Source organism: Emydura macquarii, unplaced genomic scaffold (genome assembly GCF_026122565.2).
Source record: "Emydura macquarii macquarii isolate MOO-44397 ecotype Brisbane River unplaced genomic scaffold, CSIRO-AGI_Emac_v2 contig_1363, whole genome shotgun sequence".
Classification (NCBI taxonomy): domain Eukaryota; kingdom Metazoa; phylum Chordata; order Testudines; family Chelidae; genus Emydura; species Emydura macquarii.
In genome coordinates, this window is record NW_027131500.1 from 1,193,977 (window position 1) to 1,217,719 (window position 23,743).

General features: G+C 43.3%; 1 protein-coding gene across 1 annotated transcript; it reads right to left on the bottom strand.

Moving 5' to 3' along the window:
* Positions 1-93: 93 nt before the first annotated feature.
* Positions 94-23,685, bottom strand: ANKRD37 (ankyrin repeat domain 37). The gene is made up of 8 exons (XM_067551639.1): positions 23,661-23,685; positions 22,054-22,143; positions 9,889-9,979; positions 6,602-6,784; positions 6,112-6,264; positions 2,882-2,973; positions 2,107-2,336; positions 94-697 (listed from the first exon to the last, which is right to left on the bottom strand). Exons 4-8 carry the CDS (start codon positions 6,626-6,628, stop codon positions 684-686), a joined length of 516 nt encoding a protein of 171 aa, XP_067407740.1. The 5' UTR covers positions 6,629-6,784; positions 9,889-9,979; positions 22,054-22,143; positions 23,661-23,685; the 3' UTR covers positions 94-683.
* Positions 23,686-23,743: the final 58 nt, after the last annotated feature.

The following is a 23,743-nucleotide window of genomic DNA, read 5'->3' on the forward strand; positions in this document are numbered from 1 at the left end:
TAAATCACATTCAACTGCATTCTTGTATAGATTAGTTTACCTTTATCTCAGTTGCCCAAATTAAGATAATACCAAATCTGTTTTTTGCATTCCAAAAGATCCTGAAGTGCTTTACAAAATTTAGGGCCTGATCCTGTAACATTTACTCACGTAAGCAGCTCTCACTCATATGAATAAAGAGTGCTCTTGTTAGTAAGGTGGGGAGAATTGGGACTTTAAACGGATCCAAACTATCCTTAGGGATCCATACAACCCCTTCTGTAGTGAAGTGTGGTAACTGTTTGACAGCAGCTAGTAACACCACACAACTTGAGAGGTGAAGAATGCTGTTTAACAAAATGTTAATCTACAGCACTTTGGCTGGGAGGAGCCAGAGAGAAGCGCTGTACGTGCTAGGTATCAACTCTGTTTTCCTGTTTACTTGGAGGAAAGATACCTGAGAAGAGACTGCCCAATTATACAGAATCTACAACTGAACAGGTATTCAAACAGTTATGTGAATGTAAGTATTCTAGAAAAATGTCTTCTACAAGAAGCAAAAGTAACCAAGGTTTCCTCCTTCTCAGAAGGAGACAGCAGAACATCAAATATTGAGCTGCTTAGTTCAGACCAATAATGTTTTTGCAGATTTCAGATTCTTCTTAAAGATTCTTTTCAGGAGTACAGGTTTTCCCACTTGCAGTTTAAGATGTGATATCTGTTCAAACAAAGAAAAGCTTACTTTACAAAATAGAAGTCTACATCTCAATTTAATAAAACACTTGGATGTAGTATGGGATGGCTGTTTAATGGATCCATCTCTCTCTACCTAAAACCTACTTCTTAAATAGCCCACCACTGAATGAGAATTCCCATTTCCACTGTGGAATGGATAAACATTTGTATTTTTTTTAAATGGATATAATTTAATTTACAAGCTTAATTTTAAAAAATAAACCTAATTAAAATAAAGTTTGGAATTGATAACTTAAGTTAAGGCTTAAATTTAGAATGATTAAAATCATTTAAATTAAATCCAAAAAAAATTAAGACAATCTTTGCTGCCAAGTTTTAAAGAAAGTCAAACCACTGAACTAATAAGTCTCGGGCTAAGCACCTGGAACTGGAGGGACTTTGTTTTTGGTTTTTAAGTACTAAACAAGCTTTTGACAGCAGTAGCTGCTTCTGCAGGTACAAAGAAAATATTATCTTCTATGCAGTTTATTCAATTAGTTCAGTGTAAAGATCATTCAAAATTAAGAAACCAGCTCAGAGTCAAAAGAGTAGGAATGTGTGTTTTCCTCTATCAATCTATGAATAAAACCCAGGTGTGAGATCTACTAGTTCTAAAATTTTGAACATGGTAATCAGAAACATTGTCAATTCACAAGGTACCGATAATACTTGCTTTGTTTAATAAATAAATTTTAAATGCAAAACGTATTTTGATAAGAGAAAAAGTTTATGTATCCAGCACAATTAAGGTAGTTTCATTTAAGTTGTTAAAATGTTGTTTGTGCATTTAATTGAATTTTAAAATTCCATCCAAGGTAGAGATTGACAAAAACCACAAGGAAAAAATTAATCTAGTAAAAATTTAAGGTTATTCTTGCTTAAACTAACATGTATAAATATAGCATACTCTCCTGGTTAGCAAAAAGAAGCCCCAAATTTAGTGGAAAGGCTTTATTTACTTGCAAGACGTTTTAATGGTTACTAATCAATAAAAATCCACCTTTCTTAAAGGAAAGTAACTAAAACTAATTAAAAGTGATTATTTAAATCAAGGTTTCTTGCTTGCTGATTATTAAAATAGCTTTGATTTAAATCTGTCCACCCTGATCCAATGCACAAAAAAGTCATTTGGCCCTTTACTGGAAAATACATATCTCTTCGCAGCCAATTCTTTTATGCAACATTAATATTTTGACTGAGTAGCAGCCTTACAATGTAGTATATATGGATACATTGAAGGGCCATGCCTCACCACCACTACTACATATATAAATTCAGGTAATATACTTAAATACTGAAATATGAGATTCTGGTTTTAAAATATTCTGATATGTATTAAACACGTCCTAGGCAACTGTCTAATTTAAGTGTAGATTGTCATAAATTACATACCATCTGATCTCCTCCTCTTTCTGTTTGTGGGTCCCATAATTCCACATGCTCGTTTCTGTCCAGCTGAAGCCGCTCTCAGCAAATCACAGTTGTCCTTGAGTGAGTAGCTAGACTGTTCTCTTAACTTCATATTTTGAGTATGTTTAACAGTTCTGAGGAATTTAACACAGTCCAGAAATCCAAAAGCCCATGCAATGTCTTCTGCTGTTTGTCCATCATTATTGCACAAACTGAGACACAAAAGTTAACACGATGTTAATTTCAAATCAATATATAAGATGAGGCATTCATCATAATTCTTCAGTAAAATGTCTTTATTTTAAGTGCAAAAATATTGAAATAGAGAAATGAGCTACCAAAAAACAAAGGAACAAAGAAATCACTAATGTATAATGTATAAGAACAGTATAACCACTAGATGAAATGGAAAGCTCCTCCAACCGAGGAAATGTATGATCAGTAAGCTCTGGTTAGCTGCTATGATAAAGAGGTTTTTCTCTAAATCAAAACAGAAAGACTATGGTAGAGTTGTAAAGTACGTGGGCTATGCATAATAGATACTTGTAATGGTTGCATAATAGATACTTGTAATGGTTACACCATGTTCATACACGCACTGCATTCACGCTATCACAATATAGTCTGAACAGGAAACAAAGTTCTGCATTAACGTACATTTGTTGTTAATGTATGTTAAGATTATAGTAGAATAAGTTACATGAATAACTTTTGTGGGCTAATATTTCAGTTGGTTTAATTGTAGTTTTCGACTTACTCTATTCTGGCATCACTGGCAATGAGTAGAGCAAGACACTCCAAGCTCCCAACTTTAGCTGCCTTATGAATTGGCGCTTCTCCATGGCAATCCTAAATACATAAAATAGAGTTTCACCCTTAGTATATCATACCCACTTAATAAGGCACAGAGTGGATAAAAATTAATTATTAAAAAAAAAAAAAACAATCGGATTTTGATTTAAATTGAATTTTTTTAAATCGTCAATAAAATACTAAATTGCTCTCATTTAAAAAATAACAGTTACAATTAAATCTCATCACAAACATGCTAAACCTACACTTAGTCTCATAAAAAATGAATTAATGGCTCTAGTCTGTCCAGCCTAACTACCAGCTCTTGCTTCTTGAAAGTTCTGGGTTTTCAGTTTCTGTTTCTCAGCAGCCTAAAGTCATGTGCAAAGAAAGACACAGGCTAAATGGGATTGTTGTTCTGTGCTTATGTGGTGGTGGATCTGGGCCAAGCAAGGCAGAAGAGTTAGTTAAGACACTGTCTTAAAGGCACAGAGAATATTTTCATCATTTGGTATTATTCACTCAATGTTGCAAATGTGGCAAAGATGAGAAGATACTTAGAAGAAGAAATGGAAGGATGCTCCTTAACAACATATGGTGCAGTGCCCATTTAATGCATCTTTTAGCCAAAGAAAGAAGTACGTCTTTTCCAGGAATAAAAGAAAATGTTGACATCACAAATACTTCCGTAACAACCATTTTGCTTCAGCTTCACTGAAGAGAACAGGAGGATCCAAACTAATTCTCCCTCAAGATATTGGATGGAATTCTGTGGTTGTTTTGAACAATTTATTAAGAACTAGCCTACTCTCATAAAACGTGAAGAAAACCGTGATAAAATAGATGGAAGTATCTCATCCAAAGTATCTAACATTGGATTAAAGAGGAATGTAGAGGATATGCTCAGTATACTGAAGCCTATATCCATAGCCTTAAACTAACTTCAGAGAAATTGTTGCTGCATTGCTGATGTTGAAATTTAGAAGGCATTTCAAGAGACATTGAGAAAAGAAATATCTCACCAGAAAGTTAAACAGCAGGCAATAAAGAAGCAAATGGATCAAGCACTAACTCCACCTCATTTTCTTGCAAACATTCTCGACCCCAGGTGTAAAGGCAGATGCCTAACTTCTGAAGAAGATGCTGCTGCCATGGCATGGGCATCTCAAAATCACTCAGTTATGCCAGTCATAATGCATTTCAGGGCTGGAGCAGAACCATTTAAACAGTACATGTTTACTGATATTGTTTTGAACAAAGTCACTCCCCTGAATTGGTGGAAATCATTAGACAGGAACCTTGAAACAGAGTTCCTTCAGTTGCTAAGCCAACTTTTCACAGCAGTATTCACTGAAAGAACATGCAGGCAGAGAGAATTTCATCGTTTGGTATTATTCACTCTAAGCTAAGAAATAGACTGGGAGTTGAAAAAGCAGGAAAACTCGTATTTCTGTTTATGAATAAAAATAACAGTGGGAGTGGGGAAGATGAGAGCTAGTTGTAGAAGTTGCAGCCATCAGCTGGCAACTCAGGAGACTGCTGCAATTGCAAATGTGAAACATTTATGTAACATTTAAGATTTAGTTTAATAAAATATAAGTGCTATTGTGTTTGTGTGTATGATTTAGTTCTTACCATTCCTAATGTACTGCTGCTGCATCTGCTACTTGACACAGATAATGAGTATTATGTATTATTTCCTAAATTAATAAAAATCAAGTTATCTAAAAAATTACACAAAGTATACCCTCCTAGATGTTGTGAAATGTTGAACTGAGTTGTAAATTAACATGTTTTAGTGATCAGATTTGCACCATTGTTTAAGAAAAATGTGAAGAAGTATCAGTGGGAAACTTGCTTTAAATCAATTATTTTCTTGGTGATTTAAATCATTGATTTAAATTGCTTTGATTTAAAATCAATCCACCCAGATAAGGCAGTGGCGAGAGATTAACCAGTTTGAGCACCAACACAAACATAACTCTAGATGACACCATCTTGATACAAGTCAGAAAGGTGGGCCACAAAATATATATCCAGTTAAATGCTATTATGTTTTTTTGAGAATATTCTTTTTTCATATAACAAACTACTAGCAGATTACTTGAAAAAATCTGTTGCAAAACCTTTATCTCCTAGAATAGCTTTTATAATGTGTATTCAGAACCAGTTGGGAGTTTTTCAACAAAACATCAGAAAATGCCAATTCATCTAAACCAAAACTGTTCACAAAACAGGTTTGGATTTGACAAGTTTCCTGATTCAGAAATATTTGAAGTTTAGAAATTATCATTATCAAAATGTTTTGGTTTGACACTTCCAAAATGAAAAATTCTGGTTTTTCAATTCAAAATGACTCTTCCTATAGAAATGTAAGCTTTAATTAAAACTAAAAAAAAAAAAAGTTTTTAAAAAGGTCAAAATCAAAGTGAAATGTTTTGAAGTTACCAAAAAACTGACCTGAACTGAAAACAATTTGTCAGTGAATATTTGAATGAATATTTTCATCTTGATCTGAGACAGAAAAAAAATATAACTCTTAAACTTATTTTCCCATCCCTCTAATATTTTCCTCACCCAACTCTGCTACATATCCACATACGCTAATCAACAGCAGCATCTTCCAGCAAGACAGAGGTAGGAGGCAAGAGGGCAGCATTCACAGTGAATGAAATTCAGAGAAAAGCAAAGCAAATCACCAGAATTTTCAGCTATTAAGGTTAAGTGTGACTCTGTAACAGACCTTGACATACATCAGAAAAAAAATGATGTGAATATTCTCAAGACATTGACAGGAAAAAGGGGATGCTAACGTGCTCTACCATGTTTAAATTCAAGGTATAAAGAGAGTTTCAGATTTGACAGAGCTCCTATATATATATATCTACAAAACAATCTGAACATACAATAACCAGCATGAATTTTAAACTACATTTTACATGAGGAAGAGTCTATTCTGAAAGTCTTTACAACTAATTATTGACTGGGGAATGGGTAAGTGAGGTTTCATACTTGTTTGCATGTAATATGTTACCTTAAGCATTCATACAGATGAGATGCAACAATAGGCAACTAGTCTATATCTCATCAAGTCTGTGACAACCAAAGGTTTACATAAACGATATACCTTTCATGCAATAACATGCCTCACTGGACTCAGGCAGTCCGAAAGAAACAAAACAGCATTACTCGTACCTGTTGGTTCAGATTAGCTCCTGTTTGCAGTTGCCAGAGCAGGAAAAAAGCTTGTCCTCCACTAGCAGCCAAGTGAGCTGGGGACTGACCAAAGGCATCTGCAGGTGCATTCACCCCAGTCCCTGCCTCAAGCAGGAGGCTCAAGCCGTCAGTCTACAGGGGGGGAAAGGAAGTGTTTTAAAAATACATTTAGCCCCACGTTGTTCTTAGACCCGAAAGACAAATTACACAGTAGCAGAAAAATCTGAAGGTATCCCCCACTTTTCCCTGCACAGCGAACCAACAGATCAGCTGATGCTTATGTTCCTTTATCACAGACTTCAAAGGGCCAGGCTATTCGCTTTGCTGGACCACAAAACAAAACCCCAAGTCGGGAGCGAAACGCTGGTAAAATGCTACTGCCATCAGTGGCGTTTGGGTTTAGCCGATACCGGTAAAACTACATTTCACACAGCTCAGCACCTGGACTTTTCAAACCGCTCAGCCTCACCTCGGAGCTGCGATCCAGCATCCACATCGTCTCTGTTCGGCTGAGGACTGCTGCGTTTCCTCCCAATGCTCGGGCACGGCGTCTCACGACGGGGCTTACAGGAGGAGAAGCCCAGCACGCCCGTCTGCAGCTCTGTCTGGCCAGTGCATGTAGCCGAGTCAGATTCCGTGCAGACTGCAAGCTCTAGACAAGAGGAACCTCCAGGCTGAAATTGAAATCCCCTCCCACCCTGCTGGGAACCGGCTCCGGCACATACACAAACAGGAGCACATGCCGTTCAACCCGCCCTGCAATGCAGCGATTGGCTGCTTCTGCCGCTTTCTCCAGCCGTGCTGGGCGGGCTCCCCTCGCACGTGTTCAGTGTGCATTGCAAAGGAGGGAGGGGCAGCCGAGAGCTTGTGGCAGGTGGGGCGGCCATGGAGCATAGTGCAGCGCGGCACGTATCTCACACACGCACACGCACCCTTCGCTCTCTGCTGCAGCCGCAAGAGAGGAAGGAAGAAAAACAATTCATCTGGACTAATTGTTTCTATACATAGCTATGTTTCTTCATGCACGTATGCATGGGGAGGCCACTTTTTTTTTTTAATTCTTGCTGTCACACTCATCCAGAAGTCGATGGTTTTAACAACACCCAGAGGTCTCTGAGCTGCTGTGGTTTAATCCCAATTCACGTATCTTTTATTTTAAAAACCTGTGTGCGAGTTTAGGGCTTGCAAAAAAAGGCCGGGGCCCTGGAGAATGAAATACAGACTAGGTGCATAACTAGGTACAGCTGTGCAAGCTTCTGCCTGCTGACCTGCCAATGTGTGTCTCAACTCATGTGGGGAGACCATCTCTCCAAGTTTGAATTAGGGAAAAACTGCTAAGATTCCAAGAGGCAATGCTATTAGCAAGATTGTTCTCTATCTCCCAATTCAAACACTGCCGCTAGGAAGAGGCTAGCTGTGTGCAAGCCCAGTCAATCATTGGACTCTGCTGATATTGCTAACAAGGGATCAGTTATGGCAAACTTATTATCAACCTGAGCTGAGTTTGAACTGGTGACCTATGGAAAGGCCTTTGTCCCAATCTTCAATCACAAACTCATTCCTCTTTAAAAATAAATTTAGCAAAATTAGCACTTTTATTTTCAGATCTTCAGTTACTAAACTATTGAGAGGTTCAGATGTTGTCACAAGCTACAACACAAAATCAAATTATATATAGACCTATCTTCACAGCAATAGAACAGAGCTACAATCACATTCAGAAACAGTTGCTATCAAACACAATTGCTTAACATTTTCAAACATGGAGGCAATTAGCATTCTCAGAGCAGTTCCAGTGTTTGCTGTGGACAAGTTTTGTTGTTGTTTTACTTAAAGAAACCATGCTATAGACTGCCCCAGTCACAGGCTGCTTTTAGCACAGTATTTAAACGCAGCCACGTAACAGTATTTAGTATGGACAAAATACTTACTAGGTTCATGTTTCAAAGGAACTTCCTAGCTTGTCTATACTATAAAACTAATTGTGTCTGGAGATTAAATTACATGGCAGTTTCCCTTTGAATTTAAAAGTTGATTTTACAGTATAGACAGAACTGAACTGTATATTAACCATGTTTCCAATTTGTACTGTAGTCTGGAACTTTTCAGGTCTTAAGACTTTAAAATGAATTCTGTTTTCTTAGCGAGCTTTTTTTTCCTCCATGACACATGCAAGTGGCATACCGTAGGTCTCTGGCACCTGGGGGCCAATACTTGCATTTGTACCCTCATTCCCTGTAGATGGCAGCAGCAGCAATGCCCCGCAGTGGGGGCTGCAGGCCCATTTCCCGCTCTCCCCCACTCCTTCCCCCGCTGTGGGTGCGTCTGGGAGTGGAAATGACTACCTGGGCCACCTGGTAGTGGCGGGGGTGGGGGGAGCATAATGGGCTCTGGTCCATGCGGCTCCCTTGTTGCACCCAGTGTGGGGGCAGAGGGGCCGGGAGGATGCTTGCTCCCCTGGCAGCTGGAGCCCTCAGCTGCCTGCAGGCTTGACCTGGGGTCAGTGCGGTCACTGGCCTGGCCGCCTGCGACAGCGGGGATGGCTCCTCTTCCGAGGGCCAGCCAACACCCTCTGCAGGCCAGCGCCCAGGGGCATGCCCCTGCTCCAGTATGCCACTGACACATGTTTACTTGTTTGTCATGGAAGTTATTCCTGACTATTGACATCATTTTTTAAAAATAAAGATCATTGCATCATTTGTTTTGGAAAAGCAAACCTGAATGGACGTGGTAAACAGATTTTGGAAGAAAAAGTGAAATCTGATCCCTGGGAACCTTAACTGTTCCTTTTAGATAAGTATAGTTTTACAATGCCAATGCATTTATTTTAATAAATAATCTCTCCCATCTTCCCGTTCCTACTTAGAAAATCAACTCACATATTGAAATAAACAGAAGCTATGCAAATTAAGTGGAATACATATGTATAAAAAGGTGCAGAGCTCCAGATACACATGTAATATACTGGTCTCTAGTGCATTTACTTCAATGTGTGACCTTTTTGGTTCTTTCATTTCAGATTGAAATAAACACATATGTGCAACTACTGTATTCAGTCTTTTTTCACATACAAAACCAAGCAAATTCAGTCCAAAACATATTTATGATTTCAAATGCACAGATGCCAGAAAAGTCAAAATGATAGTTTTCACAGCAACCATAACAACTACACTGCAGATGTATTTATCCAGAAGTGGATTAAGGCTAAAGAGGACCTGGGTCACCCCACATTTTAAGGACCACCAATACATCTGCATTGCCCTACAGGTTCTGGGTTCAAGTCATACCTCACCCACAATGTCCCACCCTCCCAGACTGGCAACAACCTACACAACAGATTTTCCTACTAGTCCTGCCAGCTACTCAGGACTGACTCTTCCCTTCTTCCTACCTACAAATCCTTGATCTTCCTGCCAAGCCCAGCTCACATCAGTAGGCACCAGTTTGCATCAGTCAGATGTACTCCTCCTAGTTACTTATATTTCTTTTGATAATAAAACATGGATGCCCAGGATTCTGTCTTAATCCACCCCTACATAAAGTCTAGCACTATATACAGTAATACAAAATTCCTCATGGTTACAAGCCCAAGTTACAGTTGCTGTGGAAACTTACTTTTTAAAAATTCTTATGCATTAAAATTTTCAACTATAATACTGCATTAACATATTTTGCATATATATAAAGAAATGAGACAGAGCATAAGAAATAGCATAATACATGATGTGCAGTTGTATACCATACCCACACACATACCTTCAGTTACCCAAGAAGTGTAGGAATCCAGTATAACTGCCCTTCCTGAAGTGGATCATTGTTTTACAGAATGTTCTTTACATTCCATTTGCTAAATGAAATAATTTTTTAAAAATGTTTTTAGTATGATATTTTAAAGAGCTCTCCTTTAACAAAATCTTAAATTTTATAGTACGTTTAGACATATTGGATCATATTCTTCCTTGGAATAACTCCACCAAAATTAGTGGAGATGAATTTTACAAGTTTGTTGGGAGCCTAAAGTCTGTTGGAGCTACTGAAAAACAAAGCGTTAGCCATCTATATCTGAAAGCATTCCTCTTATATTTCTACTGGTGGCTACTTTCTCTATCACTATGGAAACAGACTGCACTGCCAAAAATGGAATGAGGAACTTTCAAACAAACATCGTTTGAAAAAAGAAAAAAAAAATGGGAGTTTTGAAACAGTGATTATTTTAAAAGCACCTGTCACACTGTCTGGAGTGTTTCACAACAGTGAGCGCCAACCTCAGGGCAGAGGGTGAAAAGCAGGGCAGACACCCCAAACTGAGTGTATGTTCTATATTTAGATTTCACGAACCCAGTAATAAATGTGAACCCCTGGATCACGCTAGCAGTCTTACTATTCAGTCACTTACATCAAAAATCACAAAATATTCAAGTTGCTGTCATACCCAAGAGACCAGTCACTTATCCCAGATCAATTTGTACCTTAGATATCACACCAAAGACAATGCTGGTAGCCAATCCTATAGGAAACTAATCAAGGATTTATTAACTAGCAAAAAAAAATTAGAGACTTATTTACAGGTTAAAGCAGGCAACACATATGCACAAATGAGTTCAGTCTATGGTTCCCAAAGGTGACAGAGATGTAGTAATCTGTCAGCATTAAATATCTTTTAGGGCTAATTCCAGGTTGACCCTGAGGATCTCAGCTTTTGTTTCTTAGCTCTGGTCTACACTGACCTGGTGATTCGGTGGCAGTCGACGGGAGTTACGCAAGCTACGTAGAGTAGCTTGCGTAACTCCCGTCGACTGCTGTGCTTCCCTTCTGCACGGTGTCTTCATGGCACTGCACCGACGGGAACCACGTTCCCATCGACACAGTGCTACTCCACTTGAGGGGGTGGTTTTACTCAGTCGACTTCCTGATCGATTGGGTGGGTCTACACTGATGGCTCAATCGATCCAGAAAGATCAATCTGGTGGCGGCAACTTTGCCTCCGTCATTATAGACATACTCTTAGTGCCAGCCCTTGTCAGAATTCAAACAGCAAAGAGATGAAAAATCTTCTCATCCATTATTTGTATTTCCTATTTCCAGTATTCAAATCAATCAGATGAGGCCTTCTGCACATACTCCATGGGTGGATGGGGAAATTAAGAAAGCTTTTGTCTTACAATGGCCCACTTAATTTTGATAGCCCTCCTGGTTGGGTGGAGAGGCCACTCTTCCAGTCTGAGTTCACACGTTCAGAGCAGGCATTTTTACAATTATAAAACAAACTTACATTTTATCTTGTAGCATGGAATACAGACATTACAAGTAAAATTAATGCATGCAGCAATTTACAAGCATTTTATAGAGTCTAAACACATTCTTCCAAGCCTAACACTTATTTTGAACAATATTAACATATAGGTGACTGGTCTGCTTTCCAGCTATGAATTTGTCAGTGCTCACCTGATGCCTACAGACTTGGCAAGAACTGGCACCTGGTTTGCCAGCATCACAGCACCTTTGCTACATTTTGGTGATATGATGTCCATTCCCAAAGACTGGGAGTGACAGCCAGAAGCCAGCTGCAGTAATGCAAAAATTCTTATAAATGTCAGTGGTTATGGGCTTTAGATATAATTTTTCCCCAATTAGTCTTTTAAAGCTTGCTCTTTTTAATCACTGGGAAAAAATATTGTAACATAAACCAGAGGGAAAACATCTTAAAGCTATATTTCCTACTATTTTTGTGTCCGTCTTTTCATAGGAGTAAGGACCCAAAGACTTGGCTAGGGTATTTAAATTAGTATTTATACATGCAGTTATAGTGGTTACCGGTGTCCTTGGGATCTTTGTCAGACAATTTAATATGTCTTTTTATTATGCTCATTTTATAAATATTATCTACATATAGTAAGGGCTACAATGAAGAGATTCAGGTGGCATCATAAACAAAGAGCAAACCTTGATTCATTTGTCAGTGTCACCAAAACCTCAAGATACAATGGTACTTTATTTCCACAATGTGGATGGATTTATTTAGAAACAGGGCATCTCTGAGCTACCAAGAGACCTTCTCAATGATCCAATAAACTAACAGTGTAAGGTACTTCCTCGTCCGGCTGCTCTTTTCTCGCTACCGGGATAGCAAACCACCGACCCTCCGTCTCGGGTGGACCACACATGCCCAGGCTCACCTCTTTGAATGTGAGGGAAAACAACAGAAAATACTAAACAGAATTTAAGGTCAACCAAAGTTTTTAACATGGAGGGTTCCGAGAACGTCTGAAACTGGGTAACACTGCCTGGAGTGAGGCTTTTGCCACAGCCTTACTTTCATCTACTAGGGCTGTGAATTCCAGCTTGAAGTCTGGTGGTCCTGACTTTGCAAACTTGGATATGGACTCACAAGAGTTAAACGCATATCTACTTAGGATCGCTTGCTGGTTCACAGTGTGGAGTGGGAGCCTCCCAGTGGAGTACACCTTTCTTCCAAAAAGGTCCAACCTCTTAGTGTCTTTGGCATGGGGCCCTGCCTCACATGCCCATTAGCTGCTGCCACTACAAGCAATCCCAGTGGAGGATGAGTATAAAGGTACTCATAGTCCGTGGATGGCATGAAGTATTTCTCTCCACTCTCTTTGCCGTGGAAGGCAAAGAGGCTGGAGTTTGCCATAGTGACTGCATAGTGTCACATATGGTCTTTATTAATGGCAAAGCAATTCTGGAGGGACCCGCAGCGGCTAAAATGTCAACCAAGAGGGTCTGCACTCTCCAAGACCTCCTCTATTTGGAGCCCCAAGTTCTGTGCCACTCTGTGCAACAGCTCCTGGTGAGACTTGCTGTCGTCCACAGTAGGCACAGCCACTGCTCCTGCCACTGCTTCATCTGGGATGATGAAGAAGAAGCTCTGACAGGCACCATGCCCTGTTCTTGCCCTTTGGCACCCAAGGAGTCCCACAATACCAGTTCCACGTCCACAGTGCCAGAGTCGAGGTCCTGCTCAGTGCCGGGCTGGATGCCAGGTTTGGTGCCACGCAATATTTTCCCAGCTGCATGAGTCAATAGGGTTTTGCCCTTGGAAACAAGTGAGAGCAACCATCCAGAGTGTGACCTTGTGCCTGATGGAATGCCCACAGGGTCCAGAATGGCCATTGGGTCAGCATCTGCCATTGGGAAGGCCAAGGCTTGGAGAAGGGTTGTGCCGCCTCAACCCTCTGGTGCCATCTGCTCAAACAGTGCCAGCTCCTTTTTGAGCTGTACGACTCTGCCTTGGAGTTTTAAGTATACTGTTCGCTTCTAGTGACCAGGGTAGGGCAGTGCGGTGCCAGACAGTGCTAGGAGCAGTACCATGGGGAAGGAACCATGGCATCATGGATGGCTCACCCCTAGATGGCACCAGGAGGTTTTTTGAACCCGGTGGTCTGGGGTCCTGGTCTTGATTCTGCCTAGGAGAGAGTGTTGGTACTATGCCCTCTATGAGCTCTCTTGCCACTTCAAAGGTCTCTGGCATGGAGGGTAGCTGCAACCCCTTTCACATCTCTTCCTGGGTGGGGAGTCCAAGGGCACTGGACTCGAAGGATCCCTCAGCAGGACCAAAGTAGACAGTACCACACCTGAGGGTCTGGGACTGGAGTGGCCCAACATGGGTCACACTCTGCTCAAGCCTTCATGCCCAGATGTTTTCGGTGTCGGCAAGCGTCCCCTGTCTGTCTTTTGCTTTTTCTGCAGGACCGGGGACTGAGAGTAGTGCCGAATCTTTCCACATGCAACATCCCTCAGTGCCAGCGAAGCATGCTGCGGCAGAGCATCTCTATGCATAGAATCCTTGCTTGGTACCATATCTCTTACCGACACGGGTGTGCTGTCCACTGAAGCCAAAATGCTGGGTCTTGGTTCCACCGGACTTTGCTCCGGAGGTCAGAGAGCTGCCTTCATTAGCAATTATTTCAGTCTCTGGCTTCTTTCCTTTTGGATTCTGGAGCAGAAACCCCTGCAGATCTTGCAGCGATCCCTCTTCTGATGGGTCTCTCCCAGGCACTTGAGACAGGTTGAATCCGGGTAGTTTCTTGGCATAAGTTTCTTACAAGCCCCACACAGCTTAAAGCCAGGGGATTGAGGCATGCCCAAGTCCTGGGAACGGAGAGGAGGAGAGGAAGACCCTGATAAGCAGGATCCTAAGTACTCTAACTATACTAATCTATGAACTACCACTACTAATGCTAAATCTTAATTCTTTATAGGTACGTATGAAAAAATCCACTGGGGAACAGCTTGCTGAGCAAGAGAAGAGTGATGTTCCAGCAACTGTCATGAGTGGTAAGAAGGACCTGAAGAGGCGGAGGGTCAGCAGGGCCCTATATATGGCACCAGGAAGGCATGACTTCTGGAGGCACCAGAGCCGAGCCTACAGACACCACTGGGGGAAAAACCTTCCGGTGATTTTGCATGCAGCGCACACATACCTCCTGGCAATTTACGTGAGCAAGCACTCAAAGAAGAACTCCCCAGAACTGACAGACTCAGTTTACCCTTGAGAGGACATGGATACAGCCTTCCGATCGAAGGATTAACACCCAGACAATGATTTTTTTTCCAAAACAAGATATTCTTTATTTGTTCAATTGTTCAATACAAATAGATTCTAAAACCAACATGCAACACAATGTAAAACATAGCATACGTCATATAACATACTACACAATAACACAAGTCATATAACCCAATGCAGAGCAATATCAATCATATAGTCATAATATAATGTAACAAAACTTATAAAGATACAATGTAATGCTCATTGGATAACACAATCCCTTTAATACACAATAACAAAATAACACATAACACCATACAATACAATACAATATACTTAAGGTAACACTAGAGTGGTAGGATTCTACACATGGTGATCAGTCATATGTGGAATGGAGGCAGCAGGTTCTTTATTTAAAGCTTTTAAATTATAGTCAACCAGACCCAGTCATCCAGCTTTATTAACTCATTTATGCTCATTCAATCTTATATTTAAAATAAAATCATGCTTGCTTCTTAAGCTTCCCTCTATTCCCTCTGATTTGTTTTAAGGGTCCTTCTCATCTGTCTTTTGTGATTTTTAGCTCTTTTGGAATCTCTGCTTCTTCTTCTCTATCATGTCCTCCTGCTGCTGCTCTACCTGCTTCTGCTGCTCGTTCCACTCCCTCTGCCATCTACTTGCTCTGCTTCTTCTTTTCTGCTCTGTTGCACTCTCACACTCTTCATTCTCCACTCTGCCACACCTGCTCTTGCCAACCTCTCCTCCGCACTCACGCTAAGCCTGGCAGGTCTCCTCCTTATATACAAATTTCTACCCTTTCTGATTGGCTGCTTTTTCAATCCTGGAACTCATTCCGCCAATCAACTGTAAGCTGTTTTGCATACTCCTACTGGACCTGGTTGAGAACTTACACTTTTTATCCAATTGACCCCTCCCTTCAGGTATTTCAGAATGACCTCTGTCCAGCTCATTCTAAGGCCACCATTTTGATTTTCTCAGGTAAAATATCTGTAGCCGCCAGCTTGGATTTTAGCCATGACTGCTTAAAACTATCATAGTTTATTACTTATTAAAAGCTTTTAAAACTAAATTAATTACATTTTTATGTTCACCTAATCACTATGACTCACTGTCACCACCTTCATTATGCTAATTAGACATGCCAAAATTATCATCTTTTCCCCTGCTCCAGCTGTGTGACAGGGAGCTGTTTGTGGTGCTGATTCCTTACACAGGCACAATGCTAAAACAAAATCTTCTGAATCAACACCACAGTTTTGTTGACAAAAGTCAGCTTTTGTTGACAAAACAGTGGAGATGTACACACTGCAATGCTCCTCCTGCCAACTTAACTCTCCTGCTTTGCCGGCCAAATAAAACCACTTTGATGAGAGGCATAGAGCTTTTTGTGGCAAAGTTACATCGACGCAGGGTCAGTGTAGATACTGTGCTTGGTTACATCGCAGTAAATGGCCTCCAGGAGGTGTTCCACAATGCCCATCCTGACTGCTCTGGTCAGCAGTTCAAACCCTGCTGTCCTGCAGACAGGTACCCAGGCATCCACCCCTCCCTCTTTAAAGGACCAGGAATTTTTGAAATTCCATGTCCTGTTTGCTCAGCATGGACTACTCACATCACATCTTTCCAGCTGACCATAGCAGCTCCAGGCACTAAACGATCTCTTGCATGGACTACACTGGAGTTGTTGTATCTGCTGGCTTTGTGGGGAGAGGAGGCTGTGCAGTCCCTTCTCTGCTACAGCCATAGGAACTTCAACACCTATGGGAAGATTTTTCGTGGTATGTTGGATAAGGGCTACAAATGGAAAACACATCAGTGCCATACAAAGATCAAAGAGCTGAGGAAGGCATACCAGAAGGCAAAGGAGTCAAACCATCTTTGTGGTGCTGTGCCAAAGACCTGCCGCTTCTATAAGGAGCTGGATGCCATCCTCAGCAGCGAGCCCACCTATGGATACAGAGCCCTGTGGATACCTGAGTGGGGCCGAAGACAGCAACCAGTGGACTCAACTTCGAGGATGAAGTCATGGACTAGGAAGAGGAATTGGAGGATGAGATGGGACAGGCAACATAGGGTTGTCTGGTACTATGGCGAGCCAGGACCTCTTCTCGACCCCAGAGGGTTCTAGCCGGTCTCAGGCCTCTGCCTCTGGCACACATGATGCAGGAGAGGGGAGCTCTGTTAAGTGCTCATTTTTATATGATACTGCTTGGTTAAATAAGGTAGAGCTGTCCTTTGCTTTGTTATATGCTAGAGGTGGGTTAAGGGATAGAAAGACTAGCTGTGTTTGTGTCTGCTGTATTGTGTGTCATTGTGTATGCAGCTACGCAGTAGGGGCACTGTGGAAAAGTGTGTTAATGCACATTAAAATTTCACATGAATCTTTCAGAGAGACCTCTAAGGATATGTCTTCACCCACGGCAGCACGTTTAGCACCACAGGATCGATTCTTCGGGATCGATTGAATGGAAGTGGAGACCCACTTAATCGATCCGGAAGTTGACTCAATAAATCTGCCCCCATAAAAAGATTAATGCTGCGTCGACGGGAGGGCATTTCCCGTTGGTGCAGTATAGTGGGAACGCCGCACTAATTAGAATTTAGGAAGTCAATGGGAGATACACAAGCTACTCTACATAGCTTGTGTATCTCCCATCGACTGCCGCTGAATTTTGCCGCGAGTGTAGGCCAGGCCTAGGAAACTTTCATGGAGTACTCGCCGATCCTTTGCCAAAGATTCCCTGGCAGAGCTGCTTTGTTTCTTCCCCTACTGTCAGAAACTTTGTCACACCAATCGGAAATCATTTGTACATGGACCAAAGTGGCACACAGGTGAGCAGCACAGGGACCTGGTCTGAAGCCGTATGCATGCAGGAGATGCATCCTTGCTTACCCAAGAGTGAGATATTGGCTTCAATGGCCCCTGCCTGTGGAAAATGGTGGCAGAATTTATAATATTGTCCCTAGTCATTTGCAATGATCCCCTTAAAAAAACACATAGACCCTCTGTACCATCTTGAACGTCCTCCCCCCCAACAACGAGCTGCACTTACCATGTTTAGGCATTCGCTGAGCTGTGCACTTGCCAAGGGACAGTGAGAAAGAAGTGAATTTTACTATTAGGATTCAATGCTGTGAGTGCACTAACAATCATGCCTCTGTTTATTGCTTCTTGTGCTTCTGCAGATGTGTCCTTGAAGGGAACCACACCGACAGAGTGCCCCATGGCACACAGCAGGGCAGGCACCCCTGATTCCTGTTCAGAATTGCAGCTCTTGAAATACTGCACGATCAGCTGCATTGTGTTGCTAACACTTATCACAAGACTAGAGAACCGAGCATGGGCCATGCTTTCAGGCACAGATGACAGGCAAACAGTTTACAGGGGCTGTTAAAAAATGGCGCAAAACATTGTCGGTAGCCCATGGAATGATGGAAGAGAAAAAACTGCCTCATGGGATGCTAAGCCCACACCCACGATGCACTGTCATTCACTCCCCATTCCCACAACTCCTGGCTGCAGAAGGTGGCGAGTTGCACAGTGGGATAGCTACCCACATTGCACTGCTCTCACTGTTGATGCTAGAGTACCAACTGTGGATGCGCTCTGCTGACACAAGGAGCGTTGTAGGAACATGCACAAATGATGTAAATATAGCGGTTTATGATTGTCTGTGTAACTTGCATCAAATTAACTCTGTAGTGTAGACATAGTGTGTTTAAAGATCAGTGAAGCAAGCCTAGGAAAGAGAATGCCAAACTCTTGTAGCCCCAATGGTCACATAGGGCAACATTTCTCAAATACGATCACCATGGCCCCATGCGGCCACCAGGGGCTTTTCTTGTGGCCATGACAGACTCCTGGGCAGAAATGTGGGAGGGGATAAAGCAGCAGCCCCTCCCTGCGGCGTCCAGGGACTCTGGGGGAGGGCTTCTTCCCCTTCCTCCGTCTTCAGTCGAGGGAGTCTGTGGACAAGCTTCAGCCCCCCCTTCCCCTGGTTCACCCTCCCCCTGCACTCCACTGGCTTCAGCCATAGGCTCTGGGGATAGGCTTAGCCACCCTCCCCCTTCAGTCTTGGGGCACTGGCAGCGGGCTCCAGGCTTCAGCTCCTGGGGGCTCCGGGCTTCAGTCCCACTCCCCCATCTCCAGCTGTGGGGCTTCGGCTTTGGGCTGCAGCCCAGGGCAGCGAGGCTTCAGTAGGGCCGGCCTTACCAGGTGCCGTGGTCAAGAGCCAAGGAGCAGAGTGAGCCTGGGGTGCAAGGCTGTAGGAGGGAGCTCAGGGCAATGGGGGGGAAGGGGGAAGCAGTGAGGCCTGGGAGTGATGGGGAGCCCAAGGGAAGCAGCAGGAGTTAGAGACGATGGGTGGGGGGTGGGGTGAGGCAGTGGGGGCTAGAGGCAATGTGTGAGGGCTGGGGGAGGCAGCAGGGGACAGAGGCACCAAACTACAACTATACATTAATTTTATTATTTAGTCTGCAAAAAAATCCCCTCCATAAATAAATTACGATGATTTGGACATGTATAAGTGCATCTTTATTTGATTTTCCTAAAGTTAATTAAATATTTTAGTAAATTTGTCAGAACAGCTACCAGCAAGAGTTGGTGGCCACACACTGAGGCCACCAAAAATTTTGTTGTGAGAACTCCTGACATAAGGTATGTCAATATTGCAATGTAAGCCCAGGGTTAGTGGCACTTGAGTCAGCTGACCCATGTTAGAGAATCATGGGCTTGAGCATCTACACTGATTTTTAACTCTATTTTAAGACTTTCCTAACCCAGGCTCAAACCTGGGGCTTTGGCATCCACACTACAGCATACTGACCTGAGTCAATCCAATCATATCCCAGAGTCCTTAGCACCCTCCCAAAATGAGGCTGCTCTAGCTCTTTGAGTGTGAGGCACTGTGGGAAAACTTTACTGCCTACCCTGCACGTCACAGGCAGTTTGAACAGCCCACTAATGCAGCCTGCCGAGCAGTCATTTTGGTCTGTGCGCTCCCAGCAACCGAAGCCAGAAACATGGAGATGGCACCTTTTGAAGAATTTCTCTTGCTGGCACTTTCACTGCTGTGTCAGGAAATGGGCAGAGCTGCCATGAGGCACTGGTAGACATTTTGGTGGCATTTTCTGACCCACCAAAGGTACCTGATAGATTTCATGATGGAGGAGGAGGAGGCGGCAGAGGAGGAAGAGTATTGTGGCATGGCAGACTTGCACTGGCAGATACTGCTCAGTACACTCATCATACCTACTGATGCCCCCCTACAGAGACTGGCGCTTCTGGCACAGGGCCACAAGCACAGACTGGTGAGATCAAATTGTCATGCAGACCCAGGATGACCAGCAGTGGGTCTAGAACTTTTGCATGAAGAAAGTCACATTTCTCGAGCTTTGTGAGCAGCTTTCCCTGACTCTTCAGTGTAAAGACACACACTTGAGGGTACCCTAGCAGCCCACTTGTGGACAGGCAGTAACCTTCTGGAAGCTGGCCACCCCAGACTTCTGTTGCCAACCAGTTTGATGTAGGAAAGTCAACTGTGGGTAAAGTCACAGCAGTGGTTCCTGAGACAATCAAACCTGTGATTTATCCTGAGATGGCAGGCATTAAAGATATTCCTGAGGTAATTGCTGCTTTTGAGAATGGAGTTTCGTAACTGCATCAGTGCAGTTGATGGGCTTCATGTGCCCACAGTTTGCCCTTTGCAAGGAACACATGAGTACATGATCCACAAAGGGTACTACAGTACTCCATTGTTATGCAGGCTCCTGGACCACAGAGGGCTATTTATGAACATTGACATGGACTGCACTGGAAAAGTTTATGAAGCAAAAACAAGAGTCCTGTAGCACCTTAAAGACTAACAAATTTCTGCAGGTATAAGCTTTCGTAGGCTGCAACCCACTTCATCAGATGCATCCCAGGAAAGCTTATTTGCAGCCCATGAAAGCTTATGCCCGCAGAAATTTGTTAGTCCTTAATGTGCTGCAGGACTCTCGTTTTTGCTGTATACAGACTAACATAGCTACCCCTCTGGAACTTTATGAAGCAAGAGTTTTTCACCATGGATGGGGGAGATTCTATTTCCACCAAATGACATGGTTATAAATGGAATTAGTGTCCCCACCAGTATTCTGGCAGACCCCACGTACCTCCTTTTGCCTTGGCTTATGAAACTACACTCTGATTTCAGGGGCCCTGGCCGAAGAAGGTTTAATTACACTCTCAGAGGATGTAGAATGGTTGTTGAATGTGCTTTTGGCAGACTGAAATTCGACAGGAGGTGTCTACAGACTTGTTTGGATTCCAATGTCATCAATCCTGTCTGCATTACTGTGGCTTGCTGTGCTCTTTTCAGTCTTTGTGAAGCCAGAGGTCAGCCATTTCCCCCTGAATGGACCTATGACAGCAAGGGGCCCCGCATTGGTACACTCAGCCAGAAAGTGCACCCACCACAACTAGGGCTGGCTGCACCTACGCAACAGAAATCAAGGGATGCTTTGTATTCTCACATTATGGATTGGCATTGCCCAAGGGAAGAGGGGGAACAGTACCAGTTAGAATGTGCTTGTGGAAAGTGTCTAATTGATTTGGGGGGAGAGGGAAGGTTTAGTGCTTGGGAGGGATGTATCCTTGATTGTCATGCAATGTACTTAGGAATGACCTGATGCTAAATGGATTGGGAGGGGTGACAATGAATCACAATATGGGTTCACATAAGGAAGTTATTGAAGTGTGAACTGCTGTACTTAACTGTTTAGAAGAATAGTGTTTGCTTAGGGCAGGTCTACACTACAAATTTACAGCGGCACTGCAGCGCTGCTGGTGAGCATGCTGTAAGCCAGCGAGAGACAGAGTTCTCCTGTCTGCTTTACAACTCCACCTCTGCAAGAGGCAGTACAGCGCTGTCTACACCGGTATTAAGGTCAGTATAAGTATGTCGCTCAGGGGCAGAGGCGTCCACAAGCATGTGGGGGGCAATCATTGTCAGGAGCACAGATTTCCTGCATGGCCAGGAGAGAGAGCAACCATCCCCTCTGGGGCAGGGGGTGGGAGGGAGAGAGCGAGCTCCTCCTGGGACAGGGAGAGTGAGCTTCTCCTGGAGCCAGGGTGGGGGTGGGTGGGGGAGAGCGAGCTTCTCCTGGGGCTGGGGCAGAGTGCCCCTTCAAAAGGAGTCAAAGTTAAATTCCTGTGCACACCCCTGCTCAGGGGTATGGAACTCCATATCAGGGGGCATGGAAGGAAGGGGGAAATCAAGGCTCTGGGATACAATCCTCCATTAGCAGGTACACACTGGTAGCTGGGGCTTCTCATCACTGTTGCATTGGTCCTTAGATCAGAAAACCCTCCCATTACTGTAATAATAAACTTTGAGTCAGAAACTTACCAGGCTCAGGGGCAGCTTCTGTCTCCTCTGGGTTTGCTGCAGGCATGTCAGTGAGGTGTTCCTTGGGGTGGGGGGCATCAAACACTTCCTCTGAGGATGGAACCAGACTTTGCTGTTGATCCAGTCCCACAGTCACTTCATGTTCCTCACTTGAAGCCTACTGAAGGCCCCATCAGTTCCCATGTTGGATTCAGGAGACAGAATGGCACCATCCCAGCTGACCAGGTCATTGTGCACCACAGTTAGCTTTGTGCTGGGCACAGGGCACAGCACCTGGTCAAACTCTTCATAAAATGGGCATGAAGTTGGCGATGAAGTGCGGTTCTGGTCCCTGTTCTTGTATTTGCTCTTGAGCCGCTTAATCTGTTCCCTGCACTGGTCACCAGTCTGGAAAATCTGCAAGGCTACCCTCTCTTTAGCTATCTCCTGGTACATGTCATCAAGCCTGGTGCTTTTGCTAAAGTCCACAGTTTTACTGGCCTTGCACAGAAATTCACCAAAATCTGGCTGTGCTCCTGTGACCAAAAAGCAGCGTACCTTGCAAAAGGCTTGTTTTGTTTGGTCTCCATTGGAAAGTTAAATGCAGAAAGCTCTCCAATTGTGCATTTGCTGCTCAGTGATTAGAAAACAATGGGGTTAACGCTGACTCACTGAGCTGCTGCTATATGCCAAGGGGCGGTGGCTTCTATTTTCAATTGGTTTAACTAGAGATTTTTGGTATAGAGAGGACTAAGAAAATAGGCTCATGGGATTGTGAGATACTTCTGGAAACTCCCAGGACACTGCATCTGTACTGCAAAGCAATAGGGCTTGAACACAGGCTCCTGGCTTGACTCAGGCTCAGACCCTCCACCCCAGCAGGGTCTTGGGACTGAGCTCTGGATTAGTGCAATTTGAGTGTAGATGGAAAGAGGGTTAGGCTTGAGCCTGACCATGGGACCGGACTTACAATGTAGTGTAGATATACCCATACAGCCTTTAGAGTTCTACAGTGTGGCCTGCAGCTGCTCTCATCTTTAATACAGATGCAGAAAAAGAACATGATCTGCAAAGGTGATAACGCAGCATGAAACCTGCAGTACAGCCAATAGGTCACTGTGTCTCTGGCAACTAGTAAGGGTAGAGAGCTCACTATGTCAGCACTGGTCTGCCATCTGTAGCAACCCGGTGAGCAAAGACCTCAGCACTCCCCAACCTTTCTTTTTACCACTTTGGGTACTCCTTAAGCAGCTGAACCAATTTTCACTTCCTCCCATAAGGAAAGAACTTTTCTCATTCCCCCCAGGCCCTCTCCTGGGTTTCCCCTATCTGTATGGTTTGCTTATCAGTCAACTTTTTAACAGGAACAATTAAAATCTCTACCACTTATCTATGCAATACCAGCCACTATATCAACTGATACCTGGGTGGGCTCTCCACCCTTCCCTAGGGGTTCCCCACAAGCTAAGGTGTGACTGTGCAATTTGCATCACAATCACATTCCTCCACTCACCTCCCACATTTGACCTGCTGCATGCATGGACAACTAGCCAACCCCCCACCCTTCTGGCTACCCTTTCCATGAGGAGCCACTGCTTTGTGGCAGCACCCGATAAGCTTCACCTTACCCTAGTAAGTGTAAATAGGTGTAACTCGGCGGGGCCGCGCCTGGGGAGGGTCCCCTAAACTCAGCCCACTTGGGGGCTCTGCG

Bases quoted from the DNA above. Each gene is read 5' to 3' on its own strand.
- ANKRD37 (XM_067551639.1), bottom strand. From the start codon at position 6,628: ATGTGGATGCTGGATCGCAGCTCCGAG. The intron at 6,265-6,601 runs GTGAGGCTGAGC...CCCCCCCTGTAG, and splicing joins TGCTGGATCGCAGCTCCGAG to ACTGACGGCTTGAGCCTCCT. The intron at 2,974-6,111 runs GTACGAGTAATG...TTATGTATTTAG, and splicing joins GAGCTAATCTGAACCAACAG to GATTGCCATGGAGAAGCGCC.